Here is a 20,000-nt window from a genome sequence, read left to right as displayed (position 1 = left end):
ACAACAACAACAACAGAACACACTGTAAACAACAACAACAACAGAACACGCTGCAAACAACAACAACAACAGAACACGCTGCAAACAACAACAACAACAGAACACGCTGTAAACAACAACAACAACAGAACACACTGTAAACAACAACAACAACAGAACACGCTGCAAACAACAACAACAACAACAGAACACGCTGCAAACAACAACAACAACAGAACACGCTGCAAACAACAACAACAACAGAACACGCTGTAAACAACAACAACAACAGAACACACAGCAAACAACAACAACAACAGAACACACAGCAAACAACAACAACAACAGAACACACAGCAAACAACAACAACAACAGAACACGCTGCAAACAACAACAACAACAGAACACGCTGCAAACAACAACAACAACAGAACACGCTGCAAACAACAACAACAACAGAACACACAGCAAACAACAACAACAACAGAACACACAGCAAACAACAACAACAACAGAACACGCTGCAAACAACAACAACAACAGAACACGCTGCAAACAACAACAACAACAGAACACGCTGCAAACAACAACAACAACAGAACACACAGCAAACAACAACAACAACAGAACACACTGCAAACAACAACAACAACAGAACACGCTGCAAACAACAACAACAACAGAACACGCTGCAAACAACAACAACAACAACAGAACACGCTGCAAACAACAACAACAACAGAACACACTGTAAACAACAACAACAACAGAACACGCTGCAAACAACAACAACAACAGAACACGCTGCAAACAACAACAACAACAGAACACGCTGTAAACAACAACAACAACAGAACACACAGCAAACAACAACAACAGAACACACAGCAAACAACAACAACAACAGAACACACAGCAAACAACAACAACAACAGAACACGCTGCAAACAACAACAACAACAGAACACACTGTAAACAACAACAACAGACCAAAACACAGCAAACATGAAACAACAGAAGAAGAGCAGACACACAACAGAGCAGAGAAACAAACTACAGGGACAGATCAAACTATGACAAACACAAACAACACAACAAACACAAAACAACAACAAACAACACAACACAACAACACAACACAAGACAACAAACACAACAAACGCAACACAACAAACACAACAATAACAACAACAACAACAAACATTAAAGAACAGGCAATAAATGACCAAAAAAACAAGAGAAACCCCAACCACTATGTGTGTGTGTGTGTGTGTGTGTGTGTGTGTGTGTGTGTGTGTGTGTGTGTGTGTGTGTGTGTGTGTGTGTGTGTGTGTGTGCGCTTGCGCTAGCAGCTGTAGTTGTGTTTTCTGTGAGTGTAAAGAGTTTGCAGATCTGTAAATGCTCTCAGACACACACACACACACACACACACACACAAAGTATATAGCAGAACACACACACTCTAAAAATGCAGATCTGTGCTGAGTGCGTGCAGAACAGCAGACTGATGACAAACACAGAGTCCACTACACACACAATCTAACAGACACACACACACACACACACACACACACACACACAGTTAATTAAGCGCAGTTTTAACAAATCGTGTTTCCAGCTCAGAAGACTGATAAACAGCAGTGTGTAGAGTTCAGTGTGTGTGTGTTTGTGTGTGTGTGTGTGTGTGTGTGTGTGTGTGTGTGTGTGTGTGTGTGCGTGCGTGTGTGTGTGTGTGTGTATGTCACTGCTGGGTCTCGGTGAGCGCTGAGCTATTTCTGCGTTTAGGCTAAATGCAGGAGGGTTCGGGGTCACGCTGAGGTCAAGCTGGAGATCAGAGGTCAGAGTTCAGGAGCTGCTGATGTGTGAGAGTGACGGTGCAGAATCTGATGGTCAAGAGCGAAACCTCTGAGAGAGAGAGAGAGAGAAAGAGAGAGAGAGAGAGAGAGAGAGAGAGAGAGAGATCTGCTGGTGTTGACTGACTGTGTTCTGTACTGATGAGCTGTTCTGTTGGGGGGGATATGCAGTATGGAACCCTTATTAATTAACCCTTAATTATCCCTTACTTAACCTGTTTCACTGAATTAATTATATTGCATGTGCTATACTGCAGCTCTGGGCCACACGGTGGTGCAGTGGGTAGCACAATCGCCTCACAGCAAGAAGGTCTCTAGTTTGAGTCAGCTGGGTCAGTTGGTGTTTCTGTGTGGAGTTTGCATGTTCTCCCCGTGTTGGTGTGGGTTTCCTCCGGGTGCTCCGGTTTCCCCCACAGTCCAAACACATGCGCTATAGGGGAACTGATCAACTACACTGGCTGTAGTGTATGAGTGTGTGTGTGTGTGTGTGTGTGTGTGTGTGTGTGTGTGTGTGTGTGTGTGTGTGTGTGTGTGTGTGTGTGTGTGAATGAGTGTGTATGGGTGTTTCCCAGTGATGATTTGCAGGTGGAATGGTATCCGCTGTGTAAAACACATGCTGGAATAGTTGGCGGTTCATTCCTCTGTGGTGACCCCTGATGAATAAGGGACTAAGCCGATTCTGATTGGCTGCTGGTCACTCTCAGGTGTTTGGTGATTGTCAGGTAAAGGCACACAATCGCTGCCTCAGTTGTGTATTATTGTCTAATAACTCCACACGTGGTCATCATTATTCTCTATCAGCAGCAGTAGGACAGGCTGAGGCAGTGTGCTGAGAGTGGTGTGGGCCGGCTGCAGATGATGTCACAGCAGTAATGAGTGAAACTGAACACCGAGAGTGGAGCTGGAGAACAGACGAGTCCAGACACATGCAGAGATCCAGAGCCTGCAGCCACACTCGCTATAACTGCAGAATTATACATGCTCATCACTGACTTCACCACTGCTGGAGCTCCATCAGCAGCCTGCAACATGACGCAGAGCAGAGGAACGGGGGACACTGGACTAGTGTATAACAGCTGCTCAAATACAGAATCACTCATTCACTCATTCATTCATTCATTCATTCTCCTTCAGCTGAGTCCCTTCATTAATCAGGGGTCGCCACAGCGGAATGAACCGCTAATTTATCCAGCATATGTTTTACACAGCGGATTTCCTTCTAGCTCCAACCCAGTACTGGGAAACACCCATACACACACACACACACTCATACACTAGTGTCAGTGTAGTTGATCAGTTCCCCTATAGCGCATGTGTTTGGACTGTGGGGGAAACCGGAGCACCCGGAGGAAACCCACGCCAACACGGGGAGAACATGCAAACTCCACACAGAAACACCAACTGACCCAGCCGAGACTCAAACCAGAGACCAGAGTGCTGTGAGGAGATTGTGCTACCCACTGCGCCACCGTGCCGCCCTCAAGAATGATTGTTGGTGTGAGTTATTCTGAATAGTGAGGTGAGTGCTGTGATGACGGCTCCTGTTGTGGTGCATTTTACACTTGATTTGCTGTTGAGTTGTGATGAATGGATTGATAATAATTGTTCATAAAGTCAGATCTCTAACTCGCTCTCTCTTTAAATGAATCATGGAGGATTTATGAGCAAACCGTGTGAACAGGAACAGCTGCTCTGGTATTATTTATTATCCAATTGTTGATTAATTCATCTCTGTTTTACTGGAGTCAGAGTTACATTTAATGAGGGAATCAAGATTTTAAAGATTCTAAAACTCTCTAACACACACACACACACACACACACACACACACACACACACACACACACACACACACACACACACACACACACACACACTCTCTATGGGTGTCATATTAGACAGCAGCTCAACTCTTGAACATCATATCTCTCATGTCACAAAAGCTGCCGTCTTTCGAGTTATGAAGTATGCTCTCCATCTCATGCAGGAAAGCTAGTCCATGCTTGTATGAGCTCTAGATTAGATGACTGTAGTGTTCTGTTTGCTGGGTGTCCAGCATCCTCTAGTAATAAACTTCAGTTAGTGCAAAACAGCGCTGCCAGAGTTCTGATCAGGGCTGCGTTTCCCAAACTGCGGCGTAACTCACGGCAGCACTGTCATAGTACGATGCGTCATTTGGGATAAGAGCGATGTAGTGACGAGAGTTTCCCAAAACTGTAGTTTCTCTGTTGCAGATCCATCATTTGAGTCACGTTAGTTATAACGTAAAACACCCATAATGATGCTGTAAACAGGGTGGAGGAACTACTTCTGTAGAGAAAAACCCCACACTATACCAACTGACCCAGCCGGAACTACAACCAGCAACCTGAGAGCTGTAAGGCCACAGTGCGAAACCACTGCGCTACTGTGACGCTCATGCATAGCCGGCCCTCCCTATAAGCGACCTAAGTGACTGCTTAGGGCCTCACCACCACTAGGGGGCCCCAACCATTTTTTATTTACACACACATATATATAATTATGCATTTATAATTTATTAATCAATCTTTGCATTCGTGTTAATTGTTTTGTTTTGTTTTGTTGTTGTTGTTGTTGTTGTTGTTGTTGTTGTTTTGGGTTTTTCTGAATGTATATTTTATTACTAAGTAGTGCATTTTCACTTTTGGCTAATTATTGCTCGCTGTCTTTCACTGCAGGGTTTTATTTATGGAATTTATTAAAACAAAAAACTCAACCTGGACTCTTGTTTCGAATCTTTAATCTGTTTGCCAAATTAAGCAAATATGTTTTGAACACTGCAGAAGGACAAACAGCAGGAATAACTGCCCCCTTCATTACAGAGAGTTTAATTCTTCATGTTTTACGCTGCTAGTAGACAGCAGCAGTGCTTTTTTAAGATGTCCAAATCACTCACACAGTTATTAAGCAGAACACATCAGGCTTTACTTCTCTGTGTCATTGATTGTGTTTAATAAGCAGTTTCAAGAGTTTCCACTTAGATATGCTTGGCACTTATAGCAGGTTTGGCATGCTGTCCCGGGAGAGAACCCTGAGCTCAGAGATATTTGAGCCCAGGGCTTCCGCCCGGTCTAGAAGCATATCAGGAGAACCGAGATCAGGTAGGTCTCGATCGCTCCCCCTTTAGAAGGGGAGAAAAAGGAGGAGACGGGATGGAAGGGGGGATTCTTCCAAAACGAAGATAGTGCAATAAGGAGAAAGTGATCCATTTATATTAAGCTAGGATCATTCTGATTGGATTATTACTAATTACGGATGAGTGGCCAGCGGTGCACAATCATATCACGTGCTCCTCTCGAAATTAGTTTATGAAACTTCACATAATCACTGTGAGGCGGTTTGCAATGGCAATACTCCACTATTTAGAGCAAGGCAGGACCCAAAATGATTCTGCTTAGGGCCCCTACATGTACAGGGCTGGCTCTGTGCCCGTGATCTTAACGTCTGCTTTTTGAATCATTCCAAGTTTAAATGGTGAAATGTTCTAAATGAATAGGGCATAGGGGGCATAACTGGGAATAGAACACAGCCAGGAACTCTGCTTAACTACAGCTCCAGAGGTGTAGTTGTTAGCGTACAAGAATGCGATGCAGTTAGCGCATGTCTATTAATACGATGGATTTAAAACGCCAAATCACCAAACTATGTTTGTAACGACACAGCTTGCGGTTTTCAGAAACGCACCCCAGTGCTAGAAAATATGGCCACATCACTCCAGTGTTCTCCTCCTGACACTGGCTACTGTTCAGTACTGTTCATTGCTTCAAGCTGTAAATAATCCAGCTCCTGTTCATCTGACCCAGCTTCTGTCTCACTGCAATCCAACCCGCTCTTGAAGATCCCTAAACTCAGGCTGGTACCCAGAATAGCAAAGTCCACTAAAGGAGGTCATACCTTCTCATTCAATTTCTGCTGAGAATTTTGGTAAAGATCTCCAGATTTCTGCGGGATTATTTTGGGAGTATCATAACTTAAACCTTATTACTTAAAATAAAAAAATTATATATTTTTCACTTTTATTAACTGCTTAAAAAGCAAATCCAATTAGTTCCACTTTTTCTGGTAAACAAAGCAAGTCTCTCATATAATATCTACTGAAAATATGACTGCACACACTGCACTGTGCATAAATCAGATGAACATTTTACATTAGTCAATATCATTTAGAGAGAGAGAGAGTGAGTGAGACTGTGTGTGTGTGTGTGTGTGTTTGTGTGTGTGTTTTAATTCATTTAAAAACTGAATAAATATAAATTTACACACATTTACACAGGTAAATAAACAGAAGTAATGATGGGCTAAACATCTGCGGAAAATCAGCGTGCACAGATTCTGTGTGGGCCTACTAATAACTAATAACCATAACTGTTTTATTCAGATTGTAATGCAGTAATCTGCACCTTTGTCCAGCTGGAAATAATTACTACGACAAGCACTGTACAAACAAACTTAAAATAAATACAACACACACACACACACACACACACACACACACACACACACACACACACACACACACACAGTCTCACTCACTCTCTCTCTCTAAATCTTTCTCTCGCACACACACTCAATCAGTCAGCTCCAGGTTGTCGGAGCGCCCGCTGCTGGAGCACACACACACAACCTCTCTCAAACACACACACGCATACCGCTTAGTCTTTTTCTCTCTCACACACACACACCTTTCAGTCAGCTCCAGGTTCTCGGAGCGCCCGCTACTGGACTACACACACACTCTTGTCAGTCTCCCTCACACACGCTCTGACTCTCTCAGTGAGCTCCAGGTTCTCTGAGCGGCCGCCGCTGGAGCTGTGACCGCCGACAGTGCCCCGCGCTCGGCATGTGGACGCCGCTGGCCGCGCTGCTGCTGCTGGATCTGTGCTCATGATTCTCTTCTGCTGTGCAGGAATTCTGCTTTCGCGTTGAAAACTGCTGCTTGGACAAATGCATACAAATGCATTTAGGAGCTCAACGGACAAGGAGTGGACGAGTTTCAGCCACAGCGTGAGTGACTTTCACCTCCGGGCTTTTATTGCACTGAGACTCCTCAACATTTTAGAGGAAAAATCAAGACAGAACACGAAAACAGATGCGGCTGCCGCTCACAAGAGCTCCAGTTCTCTCGGGGTGTGTGTGTGTGTGTGTGTGTGCAGATTGAGCAGGCTTTTACTTCATAAGTGCTGCAGTTTGGTGGAAACTTGAGTAACTCGAACATTACTGACATATGATTGAGTCATGTTGACATTCTTGATATTAATAATTCATCAGTATTTTACTCTGATTTATCTGATAAACTGGTGTATTCTTTAAAAAAGCTGGTCAAAAATGTGGTTTTGACTAAACTCAGATTATTACTTGAAAATGACTGACACATGATTGAGTTTGACATTACAGTCTTGAAAATGATCGCTTATGAATTGGTGTTTTTGCTCTGCTTTGCATAATTGACTAGAATAGTGACTAATTTGTGCAAAGTAGAGGTATATTTTTAAAAAATTCACCAAAATATAGTTTTGACTACAATCTTGTTGTATTACCTGCACATTGCTGCATATGATTGAGTTACTTGATAAGGATGACATATACATCAGTATTTGTGCTCTGATACACGAGTAGTGTGAGTATTTGTGTAATGTAGAGACATATATGGATTAAATATGGTTTAGTCTTCAGTCTCAAGCTGTTACTTGAACATTACTGACATTATGACAAAGCTTTGACATTCTAGTCTTGGAGATGATCTTAAATTCAATGGTATTTTGGTCTGATTTGTGTAAAAGACTGGAAGAGTGTTTCATTTGGGTAAAGTTCTACAAGATCATGTGCTAAACATGTTTTTACTGTAATTTCAGGCTATAGTTGAACATTACTGACATATGATTGAGTTTTAACAGTATAGTCTTGATGAAGATCAGAATTCAGTTGTTATCTTTTTGGTCTGATTTGCATAATAGGCTAGAATAATGACTGAATTTGTGCAAAGTAGAGGTATATTCTTTAAAACAAGCTCTTGAATATGGCTTTGACTGGAGTCTCAGGCCATTAATTGAACATTACTGGCATATGATTGAGTTACTTTACAAAATATAAGTCAGTTTTTTGGCTCTGATAGACTAGTAGTGTGACGAGTGTGTAATGTAGACACATATTGTTAAATAAATCTACAATCTCAAGCTGTTACTTGAACATCAGTGCCATATGATTGAGTTTTGGCATTATAGTCTTGGGAATGATCATAAATGCATTGGTGTTTCAGTCTGATTTGCATTATAGAGTAGAAGAGTGACGGATTTTGTGCAGAGTAGAGAGATATTCTCCAAGTTAATGCACTAAAGTTGACTACAATCCCAGACTATTAGTTGAGCATTTCTGACACCTTAATGAGTTTGTCATTACAGTCTTGAAAATCTTCTTAAATCAGTTGGCTATTTTTGGTCTGATTTGCATAATTGACTAGAATAGTGACCAGTTTGTGCAAAGTAGACAAATATTCTTTAAAACAAGCTCTGATATATGCTTTTGACCACAGTCTCAGGCGCAGTGTGATTGGGTTGACAATATAGTTGAAACTCCACTGCTGTTTTTGGTCTGATTTGCATAATTGGCTTGATGAGTGACTGAATTTGTGCAGAGCAGAGAGATATTCTCCAAGATAATGCACTAAAGTTTGGTTTTGACTACAATCCCAGACTATTAGTTGAGCATTACTGACACCTTAATGAGTTTGACATTACCGTCTTGAAAATCATCTTAAATTAGTTGGCTATTTTGGTCTGATTTGCATAATTGACTAGAAAATTGACTGAATTTGTGCAAAGTAGAGAGATAATCTTTCAAAAAAAAAGCTCTATAAATGGTTTTGGCCACTATATCAGGTTATTACCTGAACATTGCTGCATATGATTGAGTTACTTGATAAGGATGACATATACATCAGTATTTGTGCTCTGATACATGAGTAGTGTGAGTATTTGTGTAATGTAGAGACATATATGGATTAAAAAAGTGTTTAAAATAGTTTTGTCTACAATCTGAAGCTGTTACTTGAACATTATGACAGAGTTTTGACATTCTAGTCTTGGAAATGATCTCAACTTCATTAGTATTTTGGTTTGATTTGCTTTATTGACTAGACGAGTGACTAATTTGGGTAAAGTTCTACAAGATCATGTGCTTAACATGTTTTTACTGTAATTTTGAGGCTGTAGTTGAAACATTGGTGACATATGGTTGAGTTTTAACATTATAGTGTTGGAAATGATCTCCAATCCATTGGTATTTTAGTCTGATTTGCTTAATAGAGATCAAGAGCGAGTAGTTTGTGAAAAATAGAGATATATTCTACAAAACATTGTGCTTAAACATGTTTGTGACTGTAATTCCAGGCTATAGTTGAACATTACTGATATCTGATGGAGTTTTAACATCATAGTCTTCAAAAAGTTCACACATCGATTGGTATTTTTGGTCTGAGTGAATTTCAACAAAATAGACTTCCATTCTCAAAAAAAATAGATTAAATATGATTTTTTTCCACAATGTCAAGCGATAAGTCGAATATTACTGACTTCTGATTGAGCATTGACATTATAGCTGTGTTAATGGTCACAAATCTGTTGGTATTTTTGGTTCTAATTTGCATAATTGGCTATACGACTAGACTAAATTTGTGCAGAGCAGAGATCTATTCTCCAGAACCGTGCACTAAAGTTTGGTTTTACTACATTAGTTGAACATTAGTGATGTATGATTGAGTTTTGACTTCATAGCTCTGCTAATGATCATAAATCCGCTGGTGTTTTGGGTCTGAACTGCATATTAGACCAGAGACATGTTTAAATCAGGAGATCTTTGTTTCTGTTTTATATGATCCAGAGTTTGGTGCAAACCGGTTACATACAGTTTTCAACACAATCTCCTCTATAATTACAGCAGTTTGCTTATTAAAGCCATAATAATAATCACCAATCAGCTGGTGTTTTGCTCTGATTTATCTGATAGAGCAGAAGAGAACACAGAGATGTGTGCTAAAACATGCGTTAGACTGAAATCTCAGGCTATAATGCAAACATGACTGATACGATTGAGTTTTGACATTGTAGTCTTGATAATGATCGCAAATCAATTGGTATGTTGGTCTGTTTTGCATAATAGTGTAGAAGAATGATTGTGTTTGTGCACATTTAGAGATCTATTCTCCAAAATTGCTCTAAAGTTAATGTTTTCTACAAATCAACCAGTGTTTTTAGTCTGATTTATCTGATAGAGTAGAAGAATGATTGAATGTGTCCTCATGTTCTCCAAATAATGCAATAAAGTTTGGTTTTGTCTACAATATTAGGCTCAACTCCAACATCTCTGACATGATTAAGTTGACACCACAGCCTTAAATGATCATAAATTAATTGATTTTATTGGTCTGATTTATTTTATAGACTAATAAAGTGATTGAATTTGTGCAAAGTAGAGGTATATTCTACACAAAATGTGCTAAAAGATGTGTATAACTCAAACAATACTGACATATGACATATAACAAATTAACTGGTATTTTTGGTCTGATTTATCTAATAGACGAGAAAATGACTGAATCGTATCGAGTTTTGACATTTATAGTCTTGATAACGATGACATATTGTTATTTTTTGGTCTGATTTATTAGATAAACTGGAATAATTAATGTATATATATATATATATATATATATATATATATATATATATATATATAGTGCTAAAGTTTGGTTTTGTCTAGTTTCAGGCTATCATGAACATTACAGACATGTGATTGAGTTTGAACATTATATCCTTGAAAATCACCACACATAACTGGTGTATCTGGTCTGATTCATCGGATAGACTCGAAGAAAGATTGAATTTGTGAATTCTGCAAAAGCCAAACTTTGTTTTCTCCAAATAAACTACACTTAAGTATGATTTCATCTACAATCTCAGGCTATGATGCAAATACTGCTACTATAATACTGAGTTTTGACATCAAATGCTTGAAAGTCTTCACAGTTCTGTTGGTGTTTTAGGTCTGATTTGCTTAATAGACTAGAAGAGGGATTCAGTTTGTGCAAAGTAGAGATATATTCTCCAAAAACACACTAAAGTTTGGTTTTGTCTATGATTTCAGGCTATAAATCAAAGATTCCTGACATCTTATTGAGTTTTGACATTGAACATGATCATAAATCTGTTCAATTCAATTCAATTCAGCTTTATTTGTATAGCGCTTTTACAATGTAGATTGTGTCAAAGCAGCTTCACATAAATGGTCATAGTAATTGGAACAGTGTGGTTCAGGTTTAGTGTAGTGCTGTTTTTGCTCTAATGTATCTGTTAGACTAGAAGAATGAGGGTATTGGTTGGAGATATTCTCTATACGTTGCACTAAAGTTAGTTTTTTCCAAACACAATATTGAGTTCTGGCGTTATAGCCTTGATAATGAAGATGATTTAGCCAGGATTTAAAGAGGATTGGAGAAATGCTTGGACTGAAGCATGTGTAAGTATATATAGATGATGACGTTTGGTGCGCGCGTGTTAAATATAGTCGGAGTCTGTTTTACAGTATCTCTGGCTCCAGATTGAGTTCCGACATTGCAGCATTAATAATGGGGAATCAATGGGGATTTTCCGTCTGCGCTGCTGTGTTTTCCATATGCTGATCCGGGCTGGAATTCCTCCAAATGCGCTCCAGATGAGCAGGTTTGTTTGTCTGATTTGTTTGCGTTTGTTGGCTGGTTGTGTGTTTCATAAAGCCGAATGGTGAAGCGCGAGAGGTTTATGTACTTCAACATTCCTCATGGAGACGAGCTCTGACCTCCAGCATCTGCACAGCACTAAATAACCAGCCCAATCACACGAGTAACAAAGAGTTTCGGAAGATGCAGATTAGAAACAGGTCTGATTATCCGCCAGTGCACTGAGAGAATCATACCTGAAATATGAACGCTTACGTGAGCTTTAGGAAAGAAAAAATGGCTTAAAATAAACACAGGGTGGCGCAGTAGTGTAGCACTGTGGCCTCACAGCAAGAATGTCTCTGGTTTGAGTCTCGGCTGGGTCAGTTGGTGTTTCTGTGTGGAGTTTGCATGTTCTCCCCGTGTTGGCGTGGGTTTCCTCCGGGTGCTCCGGTTTCCCCCACAGTCCAAACACATGCGCTATAGGGGAACTGATCAACTACACTGACTGTAGTGTATGAGTGTGTGCGTGAATGAGTGTGTATGTATGTTTCCCAGTACTGGGTTGCAGCTGGAAGGGCATCCACTGTGTAAAACATATGCTGGATAAGTTGGTGGTTCATTCCGCTGTGGCGACCCCTGAATAATAAAGGGACTAAGCTGAAAATAAAATATATGAATGAATGTAAGTAAGGACAACACTTCTTCAGCTCTGTGTTTAGACTAATTATCTGAAAACTAGATTGTCAATAGATTTTTAACTGTTTCTTCTTATTTTCACTGCAAAAATGCTTTTCTTCTGACAGTGTTTGTCTCGATTCTGGTCCAAATATCTCAAAATTCTTAAATTAAAAAGCTTTCTAGACAAGCGCTTCATATAGTCCTGTTTTGAAGAGAGTTTTCCCTTAAACTAGCAGAATAATCTAGTCTTCACTGTGATTTGAGATTATTTTACTTGTTTTAAAGAGAAACTCTCTTCATTTTGACTCATTATTTCTGAAAACATGATGATATTTTGTGTTTGTCTAGAAAAAGCTTCTTAATTTAAGAGTTTTTGGGGGATTTGGACTAGAATCAAGACAAATGTTGAGTTAAAGGTCTTAAATCTAGAGTTAATGAACAGGAGAACTGCTCTTCAATCAGGAATTATTGTAATATTCTGTATTAAAATGAGCTAAAGCATCTATATTGTATTAAATCAGGACCACTCATGCATGCTTATCATGGACCATTTTAATTCACTTTTAAAGTAGTTAAATACAAAATTATTACCTGTTGCTTGTAGAAATAAACTGAAGCTTAATTCAGCAAAACAGAAGAGAATGTGTTTGATATGTAGAAGATATGTAGTAGGTAGTGCTGTCGCCTCACAGCTAGAAGGTCGCTGGTTCGATCCTCGGCTCAGTTGGCGTTTCTGTGTGGAGTTTGCATGTTCTCCCTGTGTTCGCTGGTTTTCCCCCACAGTCCAAAGACATGCGGTACAGGGGAATTGTGTAGGCTAAATTGTCCGTTGTATATGTGTGTGTGTGAATGAGTGTGTGGATGTTTCCCAGTGATGGGTTGCAGCTGGAAGGGCATCCGCTGAGTAAAAACGTACTGGATAAGTTGGCGGTTCGTTCCGCTGTGGCGACCCCGGATTAATAAAGGGACTAAACTGACAAGAAAATGAATGAATGAATGAATGAATGAATGCAGAAGATATGTTCTTCCAGCTAAGATGAAGTCTTCAGAACACAAGATGGTCTTGACTGATGTCTCAGATTGTAATGACACCAAACTAAACTTTACTAAGAGGAAGAAGAAACTAGTCTTGAAGTGATCGTAATAATCCTGCACATCTGCAGTGTTGTGTTTAACTCCTAAAACCAGATGTAAGGCTGGTCTATAGGTGTAGTCATGTGTTTATCCTGCTGCTGCTGTGTGCTGCTCTGCTCTTCTGAAGTGCTGCTGGTGTTTGTGTTCCTCTATGTCGAGTTTCTTCGTTGGTGTTTTGTTTTTTCTGAACGCATCTTTAATGTATATGTGGCTCAATCTCGCTCATTCAGACGTGGGAACCGGCGGACGTGCAACAGCTCTTAATTGTAAGGTGAACACAAAGCATCTTACGCACTCCTTGACGGGACTCCACACTGGTCAACACTCACTCCATCGGGCCCACACTGCTCACGGCTACCAAGCTGACCAATCACAGAGCGTACACTGTGCGTCATCTCCAGTCTGAAATGCAGAAATGAGGTGGTGTAAGTTTGGGTTGCTTTATTTGTACCAAAAGAGAGATTTGTTTTGCAGTAGAGTGACACAGGGCCGCACAAAAGCAAACATGGACTACCTGACCCTCTGCTGGATCCTCGAGCTGTAAGAGCAGCAGATACTATCGGGTCTTCTAGTTGATGATGTGTGAAAGTGTCTGAGGTGTGTTTCTCTGCTGGATCATCTGCTGATCTGCATCAATCATCACCAATACGGCAGAAGACCTACTGGAACCAGCATGAAGCAAGATTCTGACAGAAATCAGTCAAGTTTGGTGAAGGAGAAGTCATGGTTTGGGGTTCATTCAGTATGGAGAGATCTGCAGCATCAACAGCCTGAGGTATCAAGACATCTGTGCTGCCCATTACATTACAAACCACAGGAGAGGGACAATTCTCCAGCAGGATAGCGCTCCTGCTCATACTTCAGCCTCCACATCAAAACTCCTGAAAGCAGAGAGTGCTCCAGGATTGGCCAGCCCAGTCACCAGACATCAACATTATTGAGCTGATGAAGGAGGAGGTGTTGAAGATGAACACAGATACTCTTGATGAACTCTGCTGAAGGCTTTCTTCTTCATTCCAGATGACTTTATGAATCAGTGATGTGAGTCATGTCAGAGATGTATGGATGCAGTCCTCCAAGCTCATGATGGAGTCAGACACAATCTTCATTCTGTCTCCACTGCAGCAGGACTTTATATTCTATACTGGACATTATTTCTGTTCAGTGATGAGACTTTAGTCTGAGCAGAGTCAGAGCGCACTGTCCTCATCAAATCAGTCAACATCAAGACATGATCAGATTTATTGAGCTCAAATCAGCAAAATCTAGAGGCCTTCACCTTTCATAGAGACACTTCTGACACCAGATCAGCCACTAGAAGAGCAGATATTATCTGTGTTCCTGAAACATGGAGAGGACACAAGACTTTAGTCAGGGAGTGTGTATGATCTTGTATACCTGGTGTAATACACAGGTGTTTCAGCTATTTTGCAGGTTTCATGTTCACCTTTTGTGCTATGTTGTTTATTTGTCCTCGTGTAGAGATGTTGGTATTATGAGGAACAGAAATAGACCGCACCACTGACCACCTGACATCTGCTGGAAAGTCAGTAGCACAGGTTATTGTGTGTATTTAAAGAGCGCATTAGTGTTATACACACATACAGGCCTTATTACACACAGAGGGATGTGCAGCAATACACACACTTCCTTCACCTCCTTGTGCTTGAATGGCCACATACACTCATTTGAGCTCTTAAGTGGCTTTTTAAAATACACTGAATGTTTTATATTGAGTTACAGACATACAGGGTCATCCTGCAGCGGTTGTGCAGCAAAACATGTTAAAAAAATTCATTCATTCATTTTCTTGTCAGCTTAGTCCCTTTATTAATCCGGGGTCGCCACAGCGGAATGAACCGCCAACTTATCCAGTAAGTTTTTTTCGCAGCGGATGCCCTTCCAGCTGCAACCCATCACTGGGAAATGTAAAAAAAAAAAATTCTCTGTTAAATTTGCATAAAAACAGTCAGGAAAAAGTGTTTTATGTAAATTTGCGCCATCAGTCCACATATATAGACATCATTTGTCTCTAAAAGTACATCATATCAAAAGATCATGCTGTATTTAAAGGATTAAAGTGTATATTCATGACAGTTTATTTTTATTAGCAGTAGTAGTGTTTATTATATGCATATTTATATCTGTTTCTATCATCTGTTATTTGTGTTGCTCCACCTGTGGGGTTTTGGAGACGTCTGCATCCCTATATTGAGGTACAGTATGTGTGTTTGGACATCAAGTTTTCTCAGTTTTCTGAACACGCGTCATTATCACTGTGCTTTTATGAATTTACCCTAAACTAGAACTGAATTTAGAGGCAGTTTTGACACAAATCTTTGCACTTAACAAAGGAAATGACAAATGAAGCTTGTACAGGAGGTCTTCAGTGGAGTGTGAGTGAGGAAGATTCTGGTCCTGTAGATGCTCTGGAGCTGTTCTCCTGCAGGGTCAGTTTTCCACTCATGAAATCTGTCATGTAAATAGTGAATCCACCATGCAGCGACTCAACTGACTCCTGAAGGGAACGGGAGATGAGGCTTTGATTGGAATATTGCATGTTATGCCTAAAACACCCAGAACTCCTCATCAGAATGAACACAGCCTGTGTAGACTAATGCGCCTGGTGCAGCAACTGTTTCCCCATCCTGAAAACAGCCAAAGTGGATTTGACACAGCAAGAAGGTCTCTGGTTTGAGTCTCGGCTGGGTCAGTTGGTGTTTCTGTGTGGAGTTTGCATGTTCTCCCCGTGTTGGTGTGGGTTTCCTCCGGGTGCTCCGGTTTCACCCACAGTCCAAACACATGCGCTATAGGGGAACTGATCAACTACACTGGCCGTAGTGTATGAGTGTGAGTGTATGTGTGTGTGTGGATAAGCGTGCATGGGTGGTTCCCAATGACGGGTTGTGGCTCGAAGAGCATCCGCTGTGTAAAACATATGCCGGATAAGTTGGCAGTTCATTCCGCTGTGGCGACCCCTGATTAATAAAAGTACTAAGGTGAAAATGAATGAATGAATGAATGAATGAATGAATGAATGAATGAATGAATTAATGAATGAATGAAGGATTCAGACTCAGACTTATTGAACATCCGCTTCAGACTGCTCTTAGATCAGTATGATAGAGTCCTCTGTAACGGGTCTTCAGGTGTTCGGTCCTCTCTCCAAAAATGCTGAAGAGAATAACAGAAGTGCAGCAGGTCTACTGTAGATGATCAGAGAGGAGCGGACACCACGACTCCTAATGTTCAAATCAGAACACAAACTCTGTCAGTTCCTCCGTCCTCATGAGCTGTAGATCTATAGAGAACACGGCTCATCATCATCATCATCATCAGTCCTGTTAATGAACTCTGTCAATATCAGAGGAGAATTACAGGAAGAGGAGAATATTCAACACAGAACATGCTGCTGGTGCTGTCTGTTTCTAGAGCTCGTATTGTAGACAGTGTGTGTGTGTGTGTGTGTGTGTGTGTGTGTGTGTGTGTGTGTGTGTGTGTGTGTGTGTGTGTGTGTGTGTGTGTGTGTGTGTGTGTGTGTGTGTGTGTGTGTGTGTGTGTGTGTGTGTGTGTGTGTGTGTGTGTGTGTGTGTGTGTGTGTGTGTGTGTATGTGTGGGTGTGTGTGTGTGTGTGTTTCCCTCCGTCCGTCTGTTGTTTATACTCAGTGTTGTCTTTTGTCTGTGGTTGTGGAATGTCACACATGCGCTCCATCATCTGAGTTTGCTGATCTGAGACCTGCGGGAAAACAAACACTATCTACCTATTTATCCATCCATCCATCCGTCCATCCATCTATCTATCTGTCTTTCCATCCGTCTGTCCATCTGTCACACACACTGTTGGTTATCTGCAGGAATGGTGTGTGTATTTCGGCTCTGTCCAGACTGCAAATCCACACACACTCAGTATGTATGACATACACAAGTGTGTGTGTGAGATATACAGTGCTGATGTATGTTTGTGTGAGTGTTATATAAGAGTGTGTATGATATACATGAATGTGTGTGTGTTACATAAGTGTGTGTGTGTGTGTGTTATATACAGTGCTGATGTATGTGTGTGTGTGAGTGTTATATAAGAGTGTGTATGATATACATGGATGTGTGTGTGTGTTACATAAGAGTGTGTGTGTGTTATATACAGTGCTGGTGTGTGTTTGACACATGATCAGTGTCTGGTATCTTTAGCGCCACCTTGAGTGCAGTGCTCAGACACAGTTACAGTAGAGCTGTTCTGAATGGATCTTCAGCTGAGTGATTGTCCAGTCTGTGTTTCCCTCTGCATGTCTGTATACGCTGTGATCACACCTGTATGGCAGATAAACACTGATATTGATGAGTGTTGATGAGTGTGTGTGTGTGTGTGTGTGTGTGTGTGTGTGTGTGTGTGTGTGTGTGTGTGTGTGTGTGTGTGTGTGTGTGTGTGTGTGTGTGTGTGTGTGTGTGTGTCTGTGTGTCTGTGTGTGTGTGTGTTGTGTGCTGGTGATCTGATGTGATGTTCCTGCAGTGTTTGGATGATAGCTGTGTTATCTGTGATCCAGTGATCCTGCAGGGCAGGGGTTCCCAAAGTTTTCAGCCCGCAACCCCCAACATAACCCTGCCAGTGTCTCGCGAGCCCCAGTGTCCTCTGAGGTGGTTATAAATACAGTATATGAACTGCACACAGCGGTGCAGACGTATCAACAGGCCCGAGTCTATTCACGGTTTAATTCAGGAGAACAGCCCTCAGAGGTCCTCCACCGTGTTCAGTTGTGGCCGGGGTCATGTGTGATGTCTGTGAGGGCTGTAAAGGGTCAGAAAGCTCAGTCTGCTGTGTCTTTAATGTCATGTAATCACCCCGGGGCGCTGTGTAAACACAACTAAAAAACTAATAAATAAGTTACGGCTGATGACTGTTTATTTGCATGTTGTTTATTATGAACATGTTAACAATCTTATTATTAACCACTGTTGTGTTCTTCTGTAGAGTATGGAGAAAGTCTGCTCATTCCAGTAGTTTAATAAACTTAATGTGTTTTTGTAAATCACCAAGTGACCCCTTTTATTATCCTGCAACCCCCTGAGGGGTCCCGACCCCTATTTGGGAAGCACTGCTGTAGAGAAATGCAGGCAGTGTGCAGAGTTGGAGAGTCGGTGACAGAAGTAAACACAGGAGCTGAAAATAATGTAAATAACAAACGTCAAGATATAGTAAAATACTGTAAAATAATGGACACTAAACTACAGAAATGTGCTTACATTTACACTTCTGGTACATTTCTGCAATTCAACCTGTTATTTACAGCACATTTCTGTAGTTTAATGGTCATTATTATTATTATTAATATTATTATTATTATGTTTTTAGCGTCTCAGCTGCAGAAATAAACCGTAAAATTAGGGATTTTTTATAGTGTATTGTAGAAAACTATCCTGCTGTATGCTGCTGCTGCGTGAGATTAATGTGTGTGTATGCCACATGTGTTGTGTGTTGACCTGTGTGTGTGTGTGTGTGTGTGTGTGTGTGTGTGTGTGTGTGTTCTGCAGGAGTCTGCTGGTCCTCCTCCTGTCATCATGTGTGCTGCTGCTGTGTGCAGAAGAGCCAAACCCAGCTCCAGGTACATCTGACCTCTGACCCTTTATCCACAGCTCAAGTGTGTCCAGTTTCATATTTAATAATTCATCCTTAATATACATTATATATATACACACACACACACACACACACACATACAGTTAAAGTCAGAATTACTCATTCTCCTGTAAAACTTTAAAATATTTCCCAGATGATGTTCCTCAGATTAAGGAGTTGTTCTCAGTGTTTCCTCTAATATCTGTTCTTCTGGAGAAAGTCTGATGTGTTTTATTTTGGCTAGAATAAAAGCAGCTTTAATAGTGTTAAACTCATGTTAAGGTCAATATTATTGGCCCCTTCAGCAATATTAGTGTTGGATTGTCTCCAGAACAAACCACTGTTATACAATGACTTGCCTAATTACCCTAACTTTACCCTAATTACCCTTATTCATTCATTCATTCATTCATTCATTTTCTTGTCAGCTTAGTCCCTTTATTAATCCGGGGTCGCCACAGAGGAATGAACCGCCAACTTATCCAGCACGTTTTTACGCAGTGAATGCCCTTCCAGCTGCAACCCATCACTGGGAAACATCCACACACACTCATTCACACTCCTGCACTGTGGCTAATTTAGCCAACCCAATTCACCTGTACTGCATGTGTTTGGACTTGTGCTAGGTGAATTGGGTAAGCTAAATTGTCTGTTGTGTGTGTGTGTGTGTGTGTGTGTGTGTGTGTGTGTGTGTGTGTGTGTGTGTGTTTGTGTGTGTGTGTGTGTGTGTGAGTGTGTGTGTGTGTAGTGTGTGTGAATGACAGTGTATGGGTGTTTCCCAGTGATGGGTTGCAGCTGGAAGGGCATCCGCTGCATGAACATATGCTGGATAAGTTGGCGGTTCATTCCGCTGTGGCAACCCCTGATTAATAAAGGGACTAAGCTGAAAAGAGAATGAATGAATGAATGAATGAATGAATGAATGAATGATGAGTCAGAAGGTAGGTCTACTGGGTAAAGGGGACGCCTCACAGACACTTTTAGAAGCTTTCATTCATTCATTCATCCTCACCGTACTCAAGGTCTTGCTCT

General features: G+C 40.9%; 1 protein-coding gene across 3 annotated transcripts in view; it reads left to right on the top strand.

The window, feature by feature from the left end:
* The first annotated feature begins 6,541 nt into the window (after positions 1–6,541).
* col24a1 (collagen type XXIV alpha 1) overlaps positions 6,542–20,000 on the top strand; it is a 140,791-nt gene continuing 127,332 nt past the window's right edge. For all 3 annotated transcript variants that reach the window (XR_015524176.1, XR_015524177.1, XM_087307931.1), the window contains exons 1-2: positions 6,542–6,858; positions 18,884–18,954. Coding sequence is in view for 1 of the 3 variants with exons in the window: in XM_087307931.1 (XP_087164057.1) it covers positions 6,809–6,858; positions 18,884–18,954 (121 nt within the window). In the remaining 2 variants the exon portion in view is untranslated. The remainder of the gene's footprint in view (positions 6,859–18,883; positions 18,955–20,000) is intronic.

Source organism: Danio rerio, chromosome 23 (assembly GCF_052040795.2).
Source record: "Danio rerio strain M-AB ecotype USA chromosome 23, GRCz13ab, whole genome shotgun sequence".
In the NCBI taxonomy this organism is placed as follows: domain Eukaryota; kingdom Metazoa; phylum Chordata; class Actinopteri; order Cypriniformes; family Danionidae; genus Danio; species Danio rerio.
Note: the sequence above shows the minus strand (reverse complement) of the source record. Positions and strands in the feature narration are given on the sequence as shown.